At 41.8% G+C, this 18,507-nt stretch overlaps 1 protein-coding gene across 1 annotated transcript in view; it reads right to left on the reverse strand.

Moving 5' to 3' along the window:
* Positions 1–18,507, reverse strand: part of UNC79 (unc-79 homolog (C. elegans)) — a 330,078-nt gene that overhangs the window by 149,964 nt on the left and 161,607 nt on the right. Inside the window, exons 16-19 of the mRNA XM_006839553.1 lie at positions 17,101–17,241; positions 14,313–14,534; positions 11,539–11,766; positions 6,531–6,672 (exon numbers count right to left, since the gene is read on the reverse strand). Coding sequence (XP_006839616.1) covers positions 6,531–6,672; positions 11,539–11,766; positions 14,313–14,534; positions 17,101–17,241 — 733 coding nt within the window. The remainder of the gene's footprint in view (positions 1–6,530; positions 6,673–11,538; positions 11,767–14,312; positions 14,535–17,100; positions 17,242–18,507) is intronic.

An 18,507-nucleotide genomic window follows, 5' to 3' on the forward strand; every position in this document is an offset into this window, starting at 1 on the left:
CAGGAGGGACCAGTCGCTGGAGAAGGAGATCATGTTTAGTAAGATAGAGGGTCAGAGAAGAAGAGAAAGACCCCCAATGAGACAGACTGGCCAAGTGGCAGCATCGATGGACTCAAGCGTGGCAACACTAGTGAGGTTAGCCCAGGATCGGACAGTGTTTCGTTCTTCTGTGCATAAGGTCACTATGAGTCGGTACCAACTAGATGGCACGTAACAACAACAACAGAATGTAGGATCATATCAATAACAGCAACTTGAAGGATTGGATTGGAACTTTGGGGGACAGTGAGTTTATATGAATGAGGAAAGAAGCATGAGGATGGTAGCACAACTGAAAGAAGGTCCTCACAGTCATTCTACTGTGTAGAGATTGTTGAATCTATATGTATTTTTCTGTGCATATACTCAACAACAAAATTAATAAAATTGAGGGAAAAAAAAGGTAGTTGAAAGAGATATAGAATACATTAGAAGTTTCCGTGTGATGTTTATTTTGTCTCTTCAAGTTCATATATATCCTTTCTACAATAAGAGTGCAAGACACTTTCTAATTTAGAATTCTCAGGTTCAGTTTTCTACCATGTAGGCTATCTTTAATCCATTGTCTTTGGCTCCCTGGACTATCCCAGGTCAGGTCGGTGCCTCTGTGGGCTGCTACGTCTGCTGCCTTTTTAACTGAATGGGAGAAAAGCAAGTATTAGAGAGAGGTGTGCATGCTACATTAGCATCTGGGTATATACTATCTCATGGCCTGAGACAAAAGCAGAACGCTTTGAAGACATTGAGCATACTCTGCTCAAATCAGATATGCATGGCTTTCTTTTGCTGTGACGGTCTTTAAAACCTGTACCTCTGTAGTGGGGTGGATATCTCGGGTACATGAGGCATGGTGGAGAAAAGTTACAAGATGGCTAGCCATTAGACAACTGGTATGAAATGGGTTAAAATCAGCAGACATTTTGGCAGTTCCTAGGCTTGGAGACCATAGGAGTCAAATCCTCTCTGCCTAGAGATTAAATAGTATATTGGGGCTCTTCCATTCCAAGGTATGTTAAGTGCATGTCATTAGCACGCACCTGTGCTTTGTTTAGTCTGAAAGCCTGAAAGGTATTTTTGATGGAGGGCATATCTGACTGTTTTAAGAAACAGGGGGCCAGGTGGCAAAATACAGAAACAAGATAGGTTCTAGTAGGCCTGGGAAATCACCAAGTGTGTATTGGTAGAGCACCCCTTCCTTCTGTGACCTGAAAGCCCACAGAGCAGTGCAGAAGGCAGGCTCTGCGCAACAGAAAGCTGGTCTTAGAGGCAAGCCTAGTGGGGGCTTCCCTGAGGAGACAACTTAAAACTTGTGTCCAGCAAGATGGCAGAGATTAAGAGAAGCAAACCAGGCAGGATGCTGTGTCCAGGGCCTGTAGGAGTTGAAGAGAGTGGCAAGATGAAGAGAGAAATATTTTAAATAAGTAGTATAACAATTAAGCAAGGATTATTCAAATAAAATGTTAAATACAAATAATCATGGAAGTTCATTGATTTGTATAGTACCTTAACTTTAAAAAATACCTCTGCTTATAAACAGTTGTTGTTGTTGTTATGTGCCATGAAGTCAGTTCTGACTCATAGCGACCCTGTACAGGGTTTCCGAGGCTGTAAATTTTTTTTTACGGGAGCAGAAAACTTCATCTTTCTCCCGTGGAACAGCTGGTAGTTTCGAACTGCTGACCTTGCAGTTCGCAGCCTGATTCGTAACCGCTACGCTACCAGAGTGGAGGGTTAGGGTATAAAGTAAGTATACATTATATACATAGGCTATTAAATCATGAGTGAGGTCCCTGCTTCCCTTAGGCACCAATGCCTTTAAAACACAGTCCTGGAAGAGTAATCTGATACAATTTGATGAACTTGACCTACACCTATGTATGCAGTATCTCAAAAGAGGAAACAGATCCTTACAGCAAGGATCATTCCCATCCCCTCCACACACACAGTAGACAGGGATGGGCAACTTGGACATTGGCTACCCAAAATGGGGGGAGAGGCAACAAAGGCAAGAAGTGACTGGCTTACAAGTTTTCAAGAGGGAACCTAGATCCAGAGGGCACGGAGAAAGGTAGAATCTCCAGTGAGTAGTATCCAATCTGTCTGGGTGGGGCTGATGAAATGAAATGCAGATAGGTCTCTTGTGATACAATAGTGAATAATTATCAGGACTGATTGTTGAGGGTTGGAAATGTAAAGGTAGACGTTTTATAGCAAGGAGGGGAGTGATTAACATTTCAGTCTAGGAGCGGAGGTCCCTGGGACCATCAATGGAGAAGAGTGGAGAGCGGGACCCTACCCAGAGAAGCAGTGACGCCAGAGACGGAGGCAGAGATGATGACGTGGAGAAATGGAACAGCTGGAGACTTTAGATCCAGAGAGGGAGAAGGGCTGTGTGCTGACGACGGGGGGGGGAGGGGGGGGGCAGGCTTGTAGGGTATACCCTTTGGTTGGTTGATGATGCATGGAGGGGATTGTAACCATAGCAATGAAACAATATACAACAGAATGAATGTAAAACTAATGTTCTCCCATGTAAACTATCACATAATTCATAATAAAATGCTAAAAAAAAAAAAAGGCCTGGGCCTGGGCCTTTCTGTAGGGCAACAGTTACAATTCATAAAGTCAGGTTGTTACTTTCAAGCAATTCTGTGTTGAAGTGTAGGAAGACTTATTAGCAACCTGTGATATGCAGATGACACAATCACAGTCATGCCTTTTGAAAATGAAGAGGACTAGAAGCACTTACTGATGAAGATCAAAGACTAGTCTTCAGTATGGATTACACCTCAACAGAAACAAAGCAAAAATGCTCGCAACTAGTCCAATAAGCAACAACATTATACACAGAGCAAAGATTGAGGTAGTCAGGATTTCACTTTACCTGGATCCAGTCAATGCCCATGGAAGCAGCAACCAAGAAATCTAATGATGGATTTGCATTAAGAAAATATGCTGCAAAAGGCCCTTTAAAGAGCAAAGATGTCACTTTGAGGACTAAGGTGTGCGTGACCCAAGCCATGGTATTTTCGATGGTCTCATATGCATGCACCAGCTAGACAATGAATAACGAAGACTGAAGAAGAATTGATGCCATTGAATTATAGCGTTTTTGAATAATATAGAATCTACTGTGTACCGGCAGAGGAATGAAAAGGTACAGCCAGAATGTTCCTTAGAAAGTAAGATGGCGGAGACTTCTCCTCACGGACTTTGGACATGTTAGCATGAGGGACCAAACCCTGATGAAGGACTTCATGTTTGGTAAAGTTGAGGATCAGGAAAAAAATTAAGGGGGGGGACGGGGGAGAACCCTCAATGAGATGAATTAACACAGTGGCTGCATCAATGGTCTCAAACATAACAACAATTGTGAGCATGGCACGGAGCTTGTATATAGGATCACTGTGAGTCAGAACTGACTTGACGACATTTAACAACAACAAATTCTGGCTTATAGTTCCAACACTGCCACTATTTGGATTTTCAGTTCCCAGGCTTCCTCCTCAGATCTGTTGTCCCTGTTGGGAGGTACCACGGGGGTAAGAGTGAGGGTTGTGGGGAGGGACATGGGAAGAAGCTCATTTTTGTTTGTCTGTTTAAACTCTTCAGCTGGTTCTGGTGCTCCAGTACGTTTTTTGAAACACGCTACGTATAGAGTATATATGACTTTGGGCAAGTCATTGAAACTGTCTGGGATTTATTTTCTTCTTGTGCAGAGTGAGAAGGTGAAACTAGCCCAGCAGATTTCAAACCTCTTTTCTATGGAATACTTTGTTTAAAGGAAAATCTTACTTAGAAATCCAACATAGAAAGTAGAACAAGACAGAGCTCTCTGGTTGAATCTTTATCATTTGCCCAGGTCTTTCAACCAACTGTCATCCCCATGAAGGCAGTTCCATAGGAAACAACATAGAACACATGTCTTTCAACCAACTGTCACCCCAGTTAAGGAAATTCCACAGGAAACAACACAGAACCTTACCACTCCAAGAAGTACACCCTGAAAATCAAATAAGATGTTCCTTCAAATTCTACATTTCAATGGTTTTCAGTAGTTTGGGCCAAGATATCGAGACTCAATAGGTCAGTAATGTGACCCATTTGGGAAAGTAGAGGCCATTCGTTCCAACCAAGAACCACACAAAACAGTCGCTTAACAATGTTTGCTGTTCATTGAAGGAGTGGAAAATCAAAGTCCATGCTTCCCACCTCCAGTTCTGTGGGGTGGGCTTACAAGAGTAAACCACTCAACAGTGCTCTGGATCGCAGATGTAGGAAAAGGAAAACTCTCCCCAAGTTTGCCCCAGCGCAAATTCCCAGAGTGCCACAGGAGCAGGAGGTCCACATCCTGAATTTCTAAATACGTTTCTCTCTTTTTAAACAAATTCTGTTTGATGTCCATGTTAACTAGGGTTAGTGTCTAAATATAAGGACAAGCTATTAGAAAATGTATTATTTTAAATCTTGTCAATTCGTTTTTCACTTTCAATTACAGCGTATGAAAATGAGACTTCTAGCTTGATAAGAAATGTCATTCTGGATAAAGTCAGCCGGAAGTTGCAGTTTGCTTGGAATTTGATTTTGCTTTAGGAGAATGTGTGTTTAAGGAAACTGGCAGACTGTGTTTGATCTCAGCAGGTGTGTTGGCCGAGATAATGATGTCTGATGCCTCTCCCAGGAATGAACGGTAAACCAACACTCTGTCTGCTCCCTCTGTTTGCCACACTAGCTGCTGGATCACGGCAGCAGTCTCAATGGCAGAGAATTTTCTCACGATTTTTCCCACCTTGATGCCCAGAAACATGGGCAGAGTCTTGCTTTTGTCTTCTCTTGAAGGATGTATACCTGAAATGAGCATCTGAATTCTCTTTAATACCCATAACTGAATTTAGGGTTTATTATCCATTTTTGCACCTTGACAACTGTCCCAATAGGAATCTAGAGACTCGTTATGTATATTTTTTAAAAGTCCGGTTTCAGTGGAAGGGGACCCTTTTGCTTTCACCCAGGTTTTAGCTGGTTTTTTATCACTCTTGGTGTGATTCTTGGGCCATCTTCTTGTCCCTAAGTCTCTCACAAAAAAACTACAAGCAGATCAGAGACAGACCAGCTTTGAAGTGCGCCGACTGACCTTAAAATTAGGAAAGGTTTGCACCAGGGTTGTATCCTTTCGCCATACTAATTCAATTTGTGCGCTGAGCAAAATAGTTTGAGAAGCTGGCTTATATGAAGAAAAACATGGTATCAGAGTTGGAGGAAGACTCATTAACAACCTGCAATATTCAGATGATAGATACAACCTTGCTTGCTGAAAGTTCAGTATGGGTTGCACCTCAGTGTAAAGAAAACAAAATCCTCACCACTGGACGAATAAATAACATCATGAGAAGTGGAGAACAGGTTGAATTTGCCAAAGACTTCATTTTGCTCTGATCAACCATTAACACTCATGGAAGCAGCACTAAAAAATCAACGACGTGTTGCATTATGCAAAGTTGCTGCACAAGACCTTTTCAAAATGTCCAAGAGCAAAGATGTCAGCTTGAGGACTAGGGATGCACCTGACCCAAACCATAGTATTTTCAGTAATCTTATATGCATGTAAAAGTTGGACAGTGAATAAGGAAGACCATCAAAGAATGGATGCATTTGACTTATGGTGTTGGAGGAGAATATTGAAAGTACCATGGACTGCCAAAAGAACAAACAAGTCTGTGTTGGAAGAAGTACAGCCAGATTTCATCTCTAATGCTTTGGACATAATATCAGGAGGGAACCAGTCCCTGGAGAAGAGCATTATGGTTGGTAATGTGGAGGGTCGGCAAGAAAGAGGAAGTCTCCCAATGAGATGGATTGGCACAATGGCAGCAGCAATGGGCTCAAGTGTAGCAACAATCGTGAGGTTGGCACAGGACCTGGCAGTGTTTTGTTTTATTTTGAATAAGTTTTGTCTGAGTTGCTACCACCTAGATGCACCTAACAACAACAATAACCAACCTTACATAGGACCACCTGCACCGTGTGCCTACTCAGGAGCCCAGCAAAGGTTCCGGGGTGCGTGAGTACCCCCACCTCTATCCTAACGCACTCTGCTTTGGTCAAACCGCCCCTGAGTGACAGTCAATATTGTCAGCACCCTGTGCTTCGGCCATTCAGACAGGGTTTGCAGCTTGCTCTCCACTGAGAACATGACACGTTTTAAATAGGGGAGATGATGCTTCCTACAGAAACATGATGGATTTGTACAATAACAAGCTCCCTGCTGTCAGAAAGATGCTCAGTCAACTCTGTTCCATTGGAACCACAAAAGGGATCTGTTCCCATTCATAATCAGGTGAGAAATGGTTCATTTACACATGTGTACTAAGGAAACTGAGTCTGGACTTATACAAATCAAAACTAATCTAAGAAACCAAGACTGGACATGCGGCCTGGCCAGATGGAGGGATGCACACACTCTTGTTCCCGGTTCATCCAGATTCACCTACCAGCATGTTCAGTGGGCTCAGTGCGATTGCCTGGGTTCTCCCCATGCTTGGTTGCCAGATTGTCCTCCTCTTCACCTTCAAGACCTACAATAAACTCTGGTCTGGAAGAAAGGAGGCTATCCTCAAGGCTGTCGGTGGGCTCCTGAAATAAAGATGACAAGGCGACAGATGAGCAGTCCTTCAGGGATGTAAAGAACGGTTCAGCTTAGTTTAATAAGGATTTAGTGTCTGCTGGATCCCAGGCCCTGTGCTGAGCTCTGGAGGCAAAGGCAGATAGGAGTACTCAGAAGTGATTTGAGCTTATTTCCATAATGCTTTAAGGAAATTTATGTCACCTGTTACTGAAACATTTTCATTTACTTGAAATAAATATGAAGAAACATCAAAAACATTGTCTAGTCTTCTTAAGCCTGCTGTTCCACTCAGCTAGGATTCCCATCAACAATCCGATCTGCAACATGACTCCATTCAGGCCCATTGCATTCAATAAAAGTACTTAATTAGGAGGGAACTCTGGTAGCATAGTGGATTATGAACTGGGCCACTAACCACAAGGTCAGCAGTTCAAATCTACCAGTCCCTTTGTGGGAGAAAGATGAGGTTTTCTGCTCAGAACCCCTAAACAGGGTCACTGTGAGTTGGAACCAACTCGGTGGTACACAACCACAACTACTAACCAATAAGGAGTACACAGCATGCTATACATTAAGATCCAAATCCTGGTTGTCTAGTTCAGTCAAATAATCAGAAGCAGGAAATTGCTATCGTGTGTACTAAAGTTGAAGGGAGTGCTGTGGCTCTGTAGGATAGGCACTCAACTGCTAACCACAGCATCAGTGATTCAAGCCCACCAACTGCTCCATGGGAGAAAAATGAGGCTTTCTTGCTTCCACAAAGATTTATAGCCTCAGAAACCCTACACCGGGTTGTTATGAATAGGAACTGACTTCACAGCACTTAACAACAACAAACCCTTTAAAATTTAGTTTCACTCTATTTCAGTTTTATTCTTTCTTCCAGGCTCCATCTTCAAATATCCTTTTCTAAAGCTCTATTCTTTAAGGTAGCGCCTTCACCAGTAAACACTTGCTCAAGAATTACATGACAGCTAAAAGGAAGAGGGGTCCAGGGAGAAAGAAAAGAGTGTTAAAATGGTGGTGGGGGGGGAGAGGGGGGACTCTGAAAAACATTATTGCCAACTACACAGTTTTGCTAAAGTCTGGTCATGTTCCTAGTTCACAAAAAAACAAGATACCACATCAAACGAAACAGCTTCATACAATGTGATAGGGTGAGTCTTCTAGCTACACTCTGGAACCTGTGTTTCTAGCTATTACCCTCCAGGGAGCAAAAACTGGTGTGGTGTGTCTTACATTTTTGACTAAGCCTCCCAGCAGCCAGCCTGAGCACTGGTGTGGCACTATAGGGTAAGTACTGTACTGGTAACTGCAAGGTTGGTGGTTCAAATTCACCAACCACTCTCAGAAACCCTACATAGGGTTGCTATGAGCTGGAGCTGACTCGACAGCACAAAACCAGTAACAACTCAGCAGCCCAGCCTAATGTCCACATCCTGCCCTCTTGACCTCCACTTATCCCAGGAGAAGCACTAGGCATCTCGAGTGTTCCAGACATCGCCTTCTTCTATTGATGGTATCTCACCCTTAAACCTTTGAGAATCCTTTAGCTTCATCTGAACGTTTTTCTTTCGAGCACAGAACCAATGTCAAATTGTTGAACAATGGATATCCACAGATAAATGTAAAAACCTTCCCTAAAAGCCGAGACTGTAAATTCCAAAAAGGCAAAGTTCCCCCTCACCCCTCCCCCCCCCAAAAAAAAAGCTAAAGAGGATAGAGAGAAACACTGTTAACTGATGGTGTATGGAGGGGATTATAATCAATGTAATGAAACAAGTCATATGAATGATTGAATGTGAAACTGATGATGGGCCCTGTAAACTTTCACTCAATCCACAATAAAAACCTTAAAAAATAAATAAATAATAAAAAAAAAATGTTGAACAATGGAGAATTGTTCAGGGAGCTCTGTTTCTCCACATTTATGCTTAGTCCTCCTTGTTTCATGAGATAGTGTTGTCAGAACCAACATAATACAGAAAATCTGCTAGAGACTAGAGAAAGGAAGGCTCCGTATGTTCCTTCTACCCTGGTCACCCTCTCATTCCCTTCTTGAATGAAGAGTCTGCATTTCCTGTATCTGCTTCTTCAGCTTTTCTGTCCTTGACTTCAAGCTACTGCCATTGGTTCTGAGTCTTCAGATACTACCACCACCCGGGTCAGTCGGGATCCCCCAATTTCAGAATCCACTGGGCACTTTTCAGTCTTTTCAAAGTTTGGCCTGACTGTCTTGAGTTCCTTTGATCAACTATCTCCTACCTTGGTTTCCGAGTTAGTCCTCTCCCTCAATTTTTCTCCTGCATCTCAGGACTCTTCTTGATTTATTTCTTTTCTTTTTCACATTTTTTTAAGAGTTGGTGCTTCCCTGAACTCTAGCCTCAGCTCTCTTCCCTCCTCGTGCTGCACATCTTTTCTGTTGCTGAAATCCACACGTAGCTTCACCTACCACAACATACTGATGGGTCCAGACTTAAAGCTCCTTCTGACTTCTCCTTAAGAACTGGATCCATTATCCAATGGTGCATAGAATCTCCACTTGGATATCTAAAAGGCACTGTATCCCACCCCCATCAAAAACAACACTACTCTGATTACTGTATCAGAACCCTGGTAGACACTAGTTACACATTTGGCTGCTAACCAAAAGGTCAGCAGTTCAAATCCATAAGATGTTCCATGGAAGAAAGATGTGGATGCTTTCCTAATGATTTATGACCTTGGAAATCTTATAGGGCAGTTCTACTCTATGTCAGAGTCCTGGTGTGGCGCTGTGGATTAATGCGCCAGACTGCAAAGCTGTTTGAACTACAAGGTTGGTGGTTCAAGCTCACCAATTGCTCCTTGGAAACCCTATACAGAGTTGCTATGAGTTGGAATCAACTCAACGGCACTTCACAAAAACAACTCTATATCACTCAATAGCAATGAGATTGGGTCTTTTGGCTTTTATTAATTCTTCATTTTCAGCTTCCATGTCAGAAAATATGGATTTATCCTAAACATTTCCTTGATTAAACATCAACTGGACACCAAGTGCTACTTTAGATTCTCATCTCTAGAAATCTTCCTGGTCTACCCCTTCTCTTCATCACCTCATGCCTTGCTCCCATTTTTCTGCCCTCTGGTGCTACTCTATCAGCCTTCTGATTAGGTTTCTGTCTTCAGTGTCCAAACCCTTCACCAGAAGAATGAATTTCTCAAACTCATTTAATTGCATGTCTTCTCTGATTAAAATTCTTCAGGATTTCCCCATTGTATCCAAAACAATATCCAGACTTCCTAGTTTGGCAAGACAGAGTCCTTAATAAAGGTCAATATAAAACTGGTTCAGTTTGAACCTCCAGGTTGGTAGTTCAAGCTCACCAGCTGCCCCTCAGAAACCCTATACAGGGTCGCTACAGGTCAGAATCGACTCTAAGGCACTTAACAACAACAACAAAATCTTTCCAAATTTGGTTTCCACTGCTTTCTATCCTCTTTCCTGTTCTCAAAATACTGGATGACTTGCAGCTTCATGAATGTCCGATCACTCTGTCCTTTCCTGTGTCACTTAAGCACATTGTTTTCTGGGTCTAGAAAGTCGTCTACCCTACTGTCTTCATTTCATTAACTCTCACTCTTCCTTCATGTGTAAGCTCTATGTTACCTCTCTCAAAAAGACCTTCCTGATCACAATCTTACCTCTAAGCTAGTCTCTGTACTTCTACAAATGCCTTGTTCATACTTCAATCAAAATATCCAACAGGCCTTCTTACATTCATTGAAACATCTTCCTGATTAGACACTAAGCTTCTTGGCTTTAACTTCTGGTTTCTCAGCATCTATCAGTGTGGCTTTTTACAATAAGAGCCTAATAGCTATGTTGAAAGACTACAGTACAGGGATGTTGGAGACCGGGTGTGCTTTAAGATGAGGACAGGACTGTGAACCACAAGGTTAGCAGTTCAAACCCACCAGCTGCTCCTTGGAAACCCTATACAGGGTCGCAATGAGTCAGAACTGAACTCTAGGGCACTTAACAATAACATAGAGATGTTATATTGAGATGGCTAAGAATAGTGAGTCAAAGGTATTTAACAACCTGAAAAAACTCTTTACTGCAGATATATCCCAAGTGAAAAACAAAACGAAGGCATTTTCAATCATAAACAAGCAATGAGGAAGGGGAAGGGGAAGAAAACAAGAAGATGGCAACCACTAGCTCGAATAATTTAGATTCATCTACTTATGGGGACGGAAACCCTGTACAGGGTCGCTGTGAGTCGGAACTGACTCCATGGCACATAACAACAACAGCTTATGGGGATATGGAGGTGTTCGGGTGAAGTGTGTGTTTTAAGTGGAAAACAGACCACAGGGGGAGAAATGAACATATGGTATAGCTAATGAATGGCTTCCTATTTAGACAATTTTCTTGGAAAGTGGGGAATAGAAACAACCGTAAAAAGGAATGAAGATGTTATCAATTGCTGATGAAGTCGATTGGTTTTACAAACCGAGGTTACCCAGGAATTCTGTGCCCAGTTACAATCTACTTACTTCATATCTGATTTGTATTAGTTAAACTGAGTAATCTAACTTTGCTCTAAAAGTTCTCTTAAGAATACGAGTAAGGCCTGTATTCGTGAAAATTGCATGAATGGAGATGCCACAACCCCAATTCAAACCACTTAACAGAATTCTGTATAGTTTGGGTCCATCCCATATTCCTTTCCAGAACCCTGAACTGGTGAAAACAACAGGAAACTTTCTTTTAACACAGTCTCACGTGTAACCCAGCAAAGAGCGGAAAACCATGCTGGAGGGAGGCTCTACTGCAGTCTTTATTACTATTATCCATGGGTCATCTCATGTCTTCAACTGCTTACCACCAGCCGGCTTTCTTCTTTGGGAGCTAGTCTCTCCAGGAGTTCACAAGCAAGCTGATAGCAGAGAATGTTAGACTGGCACAAGTGACACTCCACTGCTTTTTCATCCTTCTGGCAGGTGTGGGAGCCCCCCCAGGGGGCTTGGAAGACATTGTTTATAATGGAAATAATGTCCTTTGATAAGCTGTGCTCTAACCCCATCGTGATCCCATCATCTTGTAACTCCATCTGAAAGACATCCAAAAGAGAGCCAGAAAAGAAGAAAAAAAAAAAAAGAAAGACATTTGGTCTGTTTAGCCAATAGTTCACCAGAACTCTACTTAGGGATAATTTTCACTAACCAGCAGCAATGTTCAATTATCTAAAGACAATAGAGGCTTCTAAATCGTGATTTCACATTGTTTTCAAGGTATTCACATAAAAATAGCATGTTAAAATATTAAGAATTATTTTTAATTATGTAGTAGACTTAAAAGAGATAAGGTTATCTTTTAAACTCATTGCCTTGTGAGAGTTTACACATTTTAAAACTGCTATTCCCCATCTATTGCTCCAGTCTTCATTGCTAAATACCATTTTCCACTAAAAGGAACCAGGAGAAATGGTTGATTCCAAGGCTGTTTCTAAGAACATACATAATGCGCCTGGAACATTTTGTCATGCCAAAAATTAAGGAAGTACTCAAAGAATGACGAGTGCATGACAAAAGAGCAAAGAACTCAACTTGAAGAGACTCCCATTGGGTAAATGGGACATGAACATCAAAATAATCTGAGTAGCAGATCAGACCCCACGGAATAAAATAAGAATCCACAAGTCCATGAGGGCATAAGTAGGTGGTGTCACTTGAACTGTATCCCCTACAAATATGTCTCAGTTTGACTGGATCATGATTTTCAGTGGTTGGCAGTTCTATAAGGCTGCAATCAGTACCCATGATGTGATGTGAGGAGACCAACAAATCAGTTGCAAGGGGATTAGGGTGGGCTGCAACATCCTAACCCAGGTCACAGCTCTATGTCGATATAAGACGAGTTCCCCTGGAGTGAGGTCTGTGTCACCTGTTACCTTACAGAAGATTAAAGGAGAGAGAAGTGGGCACAGACCAGAGGGACTTCAATGCCATCAAGAAAGAAGAGGCAGTGGAGTGCAACCATTTGATTCAGGATCCCTACACTGAGAGCCTTCTAAAGTTAGGCAAAGATGGATGCCAAGACACATAAAGATCGCCAAAGAATGTCAGGCTCTCAGGTGTTGAAAGGAAATAAGACTTCCCAAAGACCCTGTGCAGAAAGAAACCTTTCTTAGAGCCAGCATCCTGAATTTGGACATTTCGCCTCCTAAACTGTGAAAGAAGAAATTTCTGTTTATTAAAACTACCCACTTACGGTATTTCTGCTTTAGCAGAACTAGATAACTCAGACAGTTGGTAAGTAAATAAATAGATGAGGCAGAAGGGAAATTTCTTCCTTCAGGGCAATGCTATCTAATAAATTTAGAAGACATGATAAAATTAAAAAGTTATCATTTGACAACCATGATAATAATAATTAGCTTATTATTATTCATAGATGCTAAAACTAGCGGGTGCCAAGTCTGATGAGAAACAGGAAGTTTTATAGTTTTAAAGATCTCCCAACAACTTACTAATTCAAAGAGGAAAATAGTGACTTTATAATGGAGAAACTTCCTGAATCAAGTGATGATGCTGAACCAAGAGACAAAAGCTAATGGGACGAATGGACTCCATACGCCTCCACATCTGATGCTCTGAAAAGATCATAGTATCACTGCTGTGGCATTTCTGCTAAAATAAAAATTCACAGTTCAAATCAAATCATTAGGAAACGTTAGATGAAAATGTGTTGTATATCTGCAAAATAACTGGACCATATTCTTCAAAACTGTCAAGAACATGACAGACAAAACAATTAGTGATTAGAGAAGATTCAAGAGACAGAACAAACCATGGCAATGAGTAATCCTGAACTGTATCCTGGATCAAAAAGAGTTTTTCCTTTGCTATAAAGGTAAATGTATTGCTATTAGATCAGTTAAAAATGAATCATTTCTGTAAGTTAGATAATATACACTAGTTTGTAACAATGTTAACTTCAGGATTTTGATACCCATGCCATGATTATGTAAGAGAATGTCCTTCCTTTTTAGAAAATACATACTAAAATGTTTAGTGATAAAGTTGCATGTCTGCAATGTACCCTCAACTGGTTCCTAAAACATTATAATTATCCAAAAAATAAACACAAAGAGAAAGAGTAGCAAATATGACATATGTAACATCTAAAGGATCAGGAGGAGAGGTTTTTGGGAAATTTTTGTATTACTCTTGCAACTTTCCTGTAAGCTTGAAAGTATTTCAAACTACAAAGTAGACATGTTCTCTTAGGCAAAGCATTTTTAATATTGCCTTCAAAAATCCATTTTTAATACCGAATAAAATCAACCCCATCAATACAGAGTCGTATCTGGCTCTTCCCAACAATAGTAGCATCCCACTGGTTTGCCCATAGGATATTCAACCAAAGTGATTGCAATGGAACAAGCATTTTCTAAATGCATTGTTGACATACAGGCACTCATACCAGTATTTTTTCAGACTCTTAGGAAATCCCCAAAGGAGTTTGCAAAATCTTTGAAGCCAGGCTGCATCGTTTCAGCACGTGTGCCGATGCCCAACAGACAGAGCGAATCACTCCACAATGCTTTCCCTCACTCTTCACCTCTGAAGTGACATGAAGCTCAGCTTCAGGTACCTGCTTCAGGAGAAGGTCAAACATGAGGATGAAACAATTCAGATTCATCTCATCATCTTCGCAGTCGAAGTCAATAGTCCTTCCTCCTGGGTGTCCAAAATTCTTGAAAGGGCTACGAAATGGACTTCGAATAGGACTCCGAAATGGACTCTGGAAAGGACTGTGAAACGGACTCAGTGTGTTGTGTTGAGCTCGTCGACCAGGGTCAGAGACGACACTCACCTGAAAGAAACAGCATCAACATTCAAATGTCCCAGCTGGACACACCTTTCCCAGAGTCTTCATAGGAGATATCTGAAGACGCTGGTAGAAGGTGTGTCCAGCTGGGACTATGATTTTCTTCTTTTTGCCATGACATTAGCCTCTTCAAACACTGTGGGGCCTCTGGAAATAGAAAACTCAGACCACTACCCACATTTTCTGACTAATTGTCATGTGAATGAAATAACAGCATCAGCTGTATTTGTCATTATAGTTGTCATTCCAACAAACATTTCAAACTAGACTCAGCTGTCTGAATCTTCTAAAAACCAAACCCCAAAAACATAGTAAGAACTCACAAAAGTAAAATACTGCAAGATGATTGCTAGAATCACAGCACAGACTCTCAGGTTGACAGGCCTGGTTAAATAAGAATGAGCTTAAATAATTACTAAGCTATCCTGGGGAAAGTTCATATACGTCAAGCCTTTTATACTGCTTGGAGTTCTGGTGTGGCACTGTGGGTAATGAGCTGAACTGTAAAGTCAGCTTGAGTCACAAGGCTGGTGATTCAAGCTCACCAGCTGCTCCTCGGAAACTCTATACAGGGTCACTATGGGACGGAACCGACTCGACGGCACTTCACGACAACAACAACAATTATACTGGTTATTTGCCATCTGCACATCCCAGACCACAACTGCCCTCCACTTTCCTGCTCTCTGCCCTAAGAGACTGTGTCTCTCCTGGGTCCTGTGCTGACTGGCTTCCACTTGGTTTCACGTGATGGGAGGCACAAGCAGAAGATCTGAAAGTGGGAAGAGACAGAAGTAGGAGTATTTTTCCCTACCCACTAAGATGCTCTGGTAGCGTAGTGGTTATGAATCTGGCTGCGAACCTCATGGGCAGCAGTTGGAAACTACCAGCTGTTCCACGGGAGAAAGATGAGGCTTTCTGCTCCCGTAAAGATTTACAGCCTCAGAAAGCCTTAGAAACCCTGTACGGGGTCGCTATGAGTCAGAACCCGACTCCATGGCACATAACAACAACTGAGCGCTTTCTAGCTCCCACTCAGCTGTTCCTCCATAGTCTCAGCTCTCACTGGACTCCAGAAACCCTTTCCCTTGTCCCTCCAGTTCCAGGGGTATAATATAATCTACACTTATTACATACATAAAGAGAGAGAGAGAGAACATGCCCTGTCTGCTTAACAGCCATTAAGCACTCAATTGTTAACCTAGAGGGTGGCAGTTTGAGACCACCCCAGAGGCTCTGTGGGGAAAAGACAACACAATCTGTTCCCATAAAGAGGGCCACCATGAAAACTCTGTGAGGCTGCTCTGCTCTCTTTTGTCATGGAGTCTCTATGAGTCTGGTGTAAGGCTGTGGGTTAATATGCCAGACTGCAAAGTCAATTTGAACCGCAAGCTTGGGGTTCAAGCTCACCAGCCGCTCCTCGGAAACCCTATACAGGGTAGCTATGAGTCGGAACTGACTTAAAGGCACTTAACAACAACAACAGACATAAGGTGGAGTCCTGGTGTAGCACTGTAGGATAAAGCACTAGGCCGCAAGATCACTTTGAACCTCAAGGTCTGTGGTTCAAACCCAGCAGCCACTGTTTGGAAACCCTATGCAGGGTCACTATGAGTTGGAAACAACTCGATGGCACGCAACATCAGACCTAAGGTGAGATGATTAGGAGCTGGTGGTATACAGCAGAGAAAACTTTATGGAAAGAGGCTTGGCAAGGAGAGGGTCGAGAACAGTTCTTTCCAACCATCTGAGAAGAGTTAAGATCTTGGAATCTTGATCATAGTCAGGAGATCTCAGTGTATCTGCTGGTCTGTCACAGAAAAATTATCAAAAATTTCTACCACTCTTTATATACTTCAGATGTGACTATCTTGAGTTTTCTCATGCACAAAAGTACAATGGGTTTTGTTTGGGGGTTTTTTTAATGGGCTCAGTGGCTAATGTTGTTGTTGCTGTTCACTGCCATTGAGTAGGTTCCTACTTGTGGCGACCCTCTATAGGGATTGTGAGGAGCAGCTGATAGGTTTGAACTGCAGACCTTGCGGTTCCTAGGCCAGTGCTTATCCTATATTACCAGCAGGACTCCTAGTTACAGCATTCTCCACAGGTTCCATCAGTTCACTGGATCATCCAAAACTCAGTACCAAAATAAAGTCCACCTCCTTCCTCTCCAGAGTCTACGACTGGTCTGTCTCATGGCTGGCGAAGAACTCTTATTCCTCAGGAGACAATAAAATTGAATAGGACCAAAAAAGCTTCTCCATTTTCCTTTCCTCAAGGATGAGAGACGGCTAACAGGGGCAATTCAGTGGAGAAAAGTTCAAAGGAAAATGAGACAGCAGTAACTTACTGATTATAGATGATAGCCAAACCTATCTTACATAAATGTTTGCCATCATTGAATGTGATTTAAAGATTAACAGAGTGAAATGGAATCAAAAAGCATTTTCAAGGAAGTTTACCATGATGCCAGTTTTAGGTCTGGTACAACTGACATGTGCTTTTCAAAATCTTATGCAAGTCAGGCAAAAATAGTTGTGGCCATAATTACCCTTCGAGCCGCAAGGTTCCCTGCCAGTTCACTGACTCTAGATTTTCTTTGATTTGCCAGTTCTTTCACAGAATTCACTCCATCAGAAAACATACTTATTAATACTTGAAGAGGAACCATGATGTCTAACTCCGATAACACCTGGAGGAAAAGAGAAAAAAGACATAACCACCCCCCCGCAAAAAAAAGTCTGTATAAACTTTCAAACTCAACAAAACTACATTTAACTTTTTTTTTTCCCACAGTAAACTACTGACATAAGGACATTTTGCCTTCTATGTTCAGAAAAATCATGCTACATTTCTCATGCTAAGGAAATCAAAATTAACAGCTAAAGTTACCATCCCGTCTCCCACATCCAATCAGCGGCCATGTGCCAAATATTTTTACTTTGTTTACTTTGTTTGCTTTGTTACTTGTGAAATATAAGATGTAAATGGGGAACCACAGAGAGGAAGCAGGATAACTATTATTGCACGGAAGGGATTGTAATCACTGAGATGAAACAAAGTGTATGATTTGTTGAATATAAAGTAGATGATCTTGTCTGTAAACCTTTACTCAATTCTTAATAAAAAAGGTAAAAACGTCTATCTACCTATATCTATGAATCTTGGCACTCTTTCTTCTTCTGCATACTGTTACACTCTACTACTGCTTCATCCAGCTTCTGTCTCCGGAACCACAGCTATCGTCAAACAATCTATCCTCTCCATCTGATCCTGCCCTCTGTTACAATTTCAGGTATCCTTTTGGGTCCAAACTGTAATGAATTTTATGGAAAGGAGATATCTTCTTCTTTCAGACAGAATTAAGCTACCCATCTTCTCTGTTTTCTTCCACTTTGTACATGTGTTTACTAGAGCAATTATCACTTGTTATCATATTTACATATCTACTACTATCTTAAAGGAGTCCTGGTGTGGCACTGTGGGTTAATGCTCTGGACTGCAAAGCTGGTTTGAACCGCAAGATCGGTGGCTCAAGCTCACCAGTTGCTCCTCGGAAACCCCATACAGGGTCACTATGGGTCAGAACCTAAACGACAACACTTAACAACAACAACTATCTTAGAAGCAAAGCCAGAATGCTCCTTAGAAGCAAAGATGAGGAGACTCCGTCTCACATATTTTGGACATATGAGGGACCAGAGCCTGGAAAAGAATATCATATGGTAAACTACAGGGTGAGTGGAAAAGAGGAAGACCCCCAAGGAGATGAATTGACGCAGTGACTGTAGTGATGATTGTGAGGGTAGTTCAGAACTAGGCAGTGTTTCATTTTGTTGTACACAGAGTCACTGTCAGTCAGAACTGATTTAGCAGCTCGCAACAACAACAACAACATGGAACACTGAATGGTTTAAAATTAAGAAAGGTGTGCAACAGGGTTGTATTCTTTCACCAT

The sequence above is a fragment of the Chrysochloris asiatica genome, unplaced genomic scaffold (assembly GCF_000296735.1).
Source record: "Chrysochloris asiatica unplaced genomic scaffold, ChrAsi1.0 scaffold00025, whole genome shotgun sequence".
Classification (NCBI taxonomy): domain Eukaryota; kingdom Metazoa; phylum Chordata; class Mammalia; order Afrosoricida; family Chrysochloridae; genus Chrysochloris; species Chrysochloris asiatica.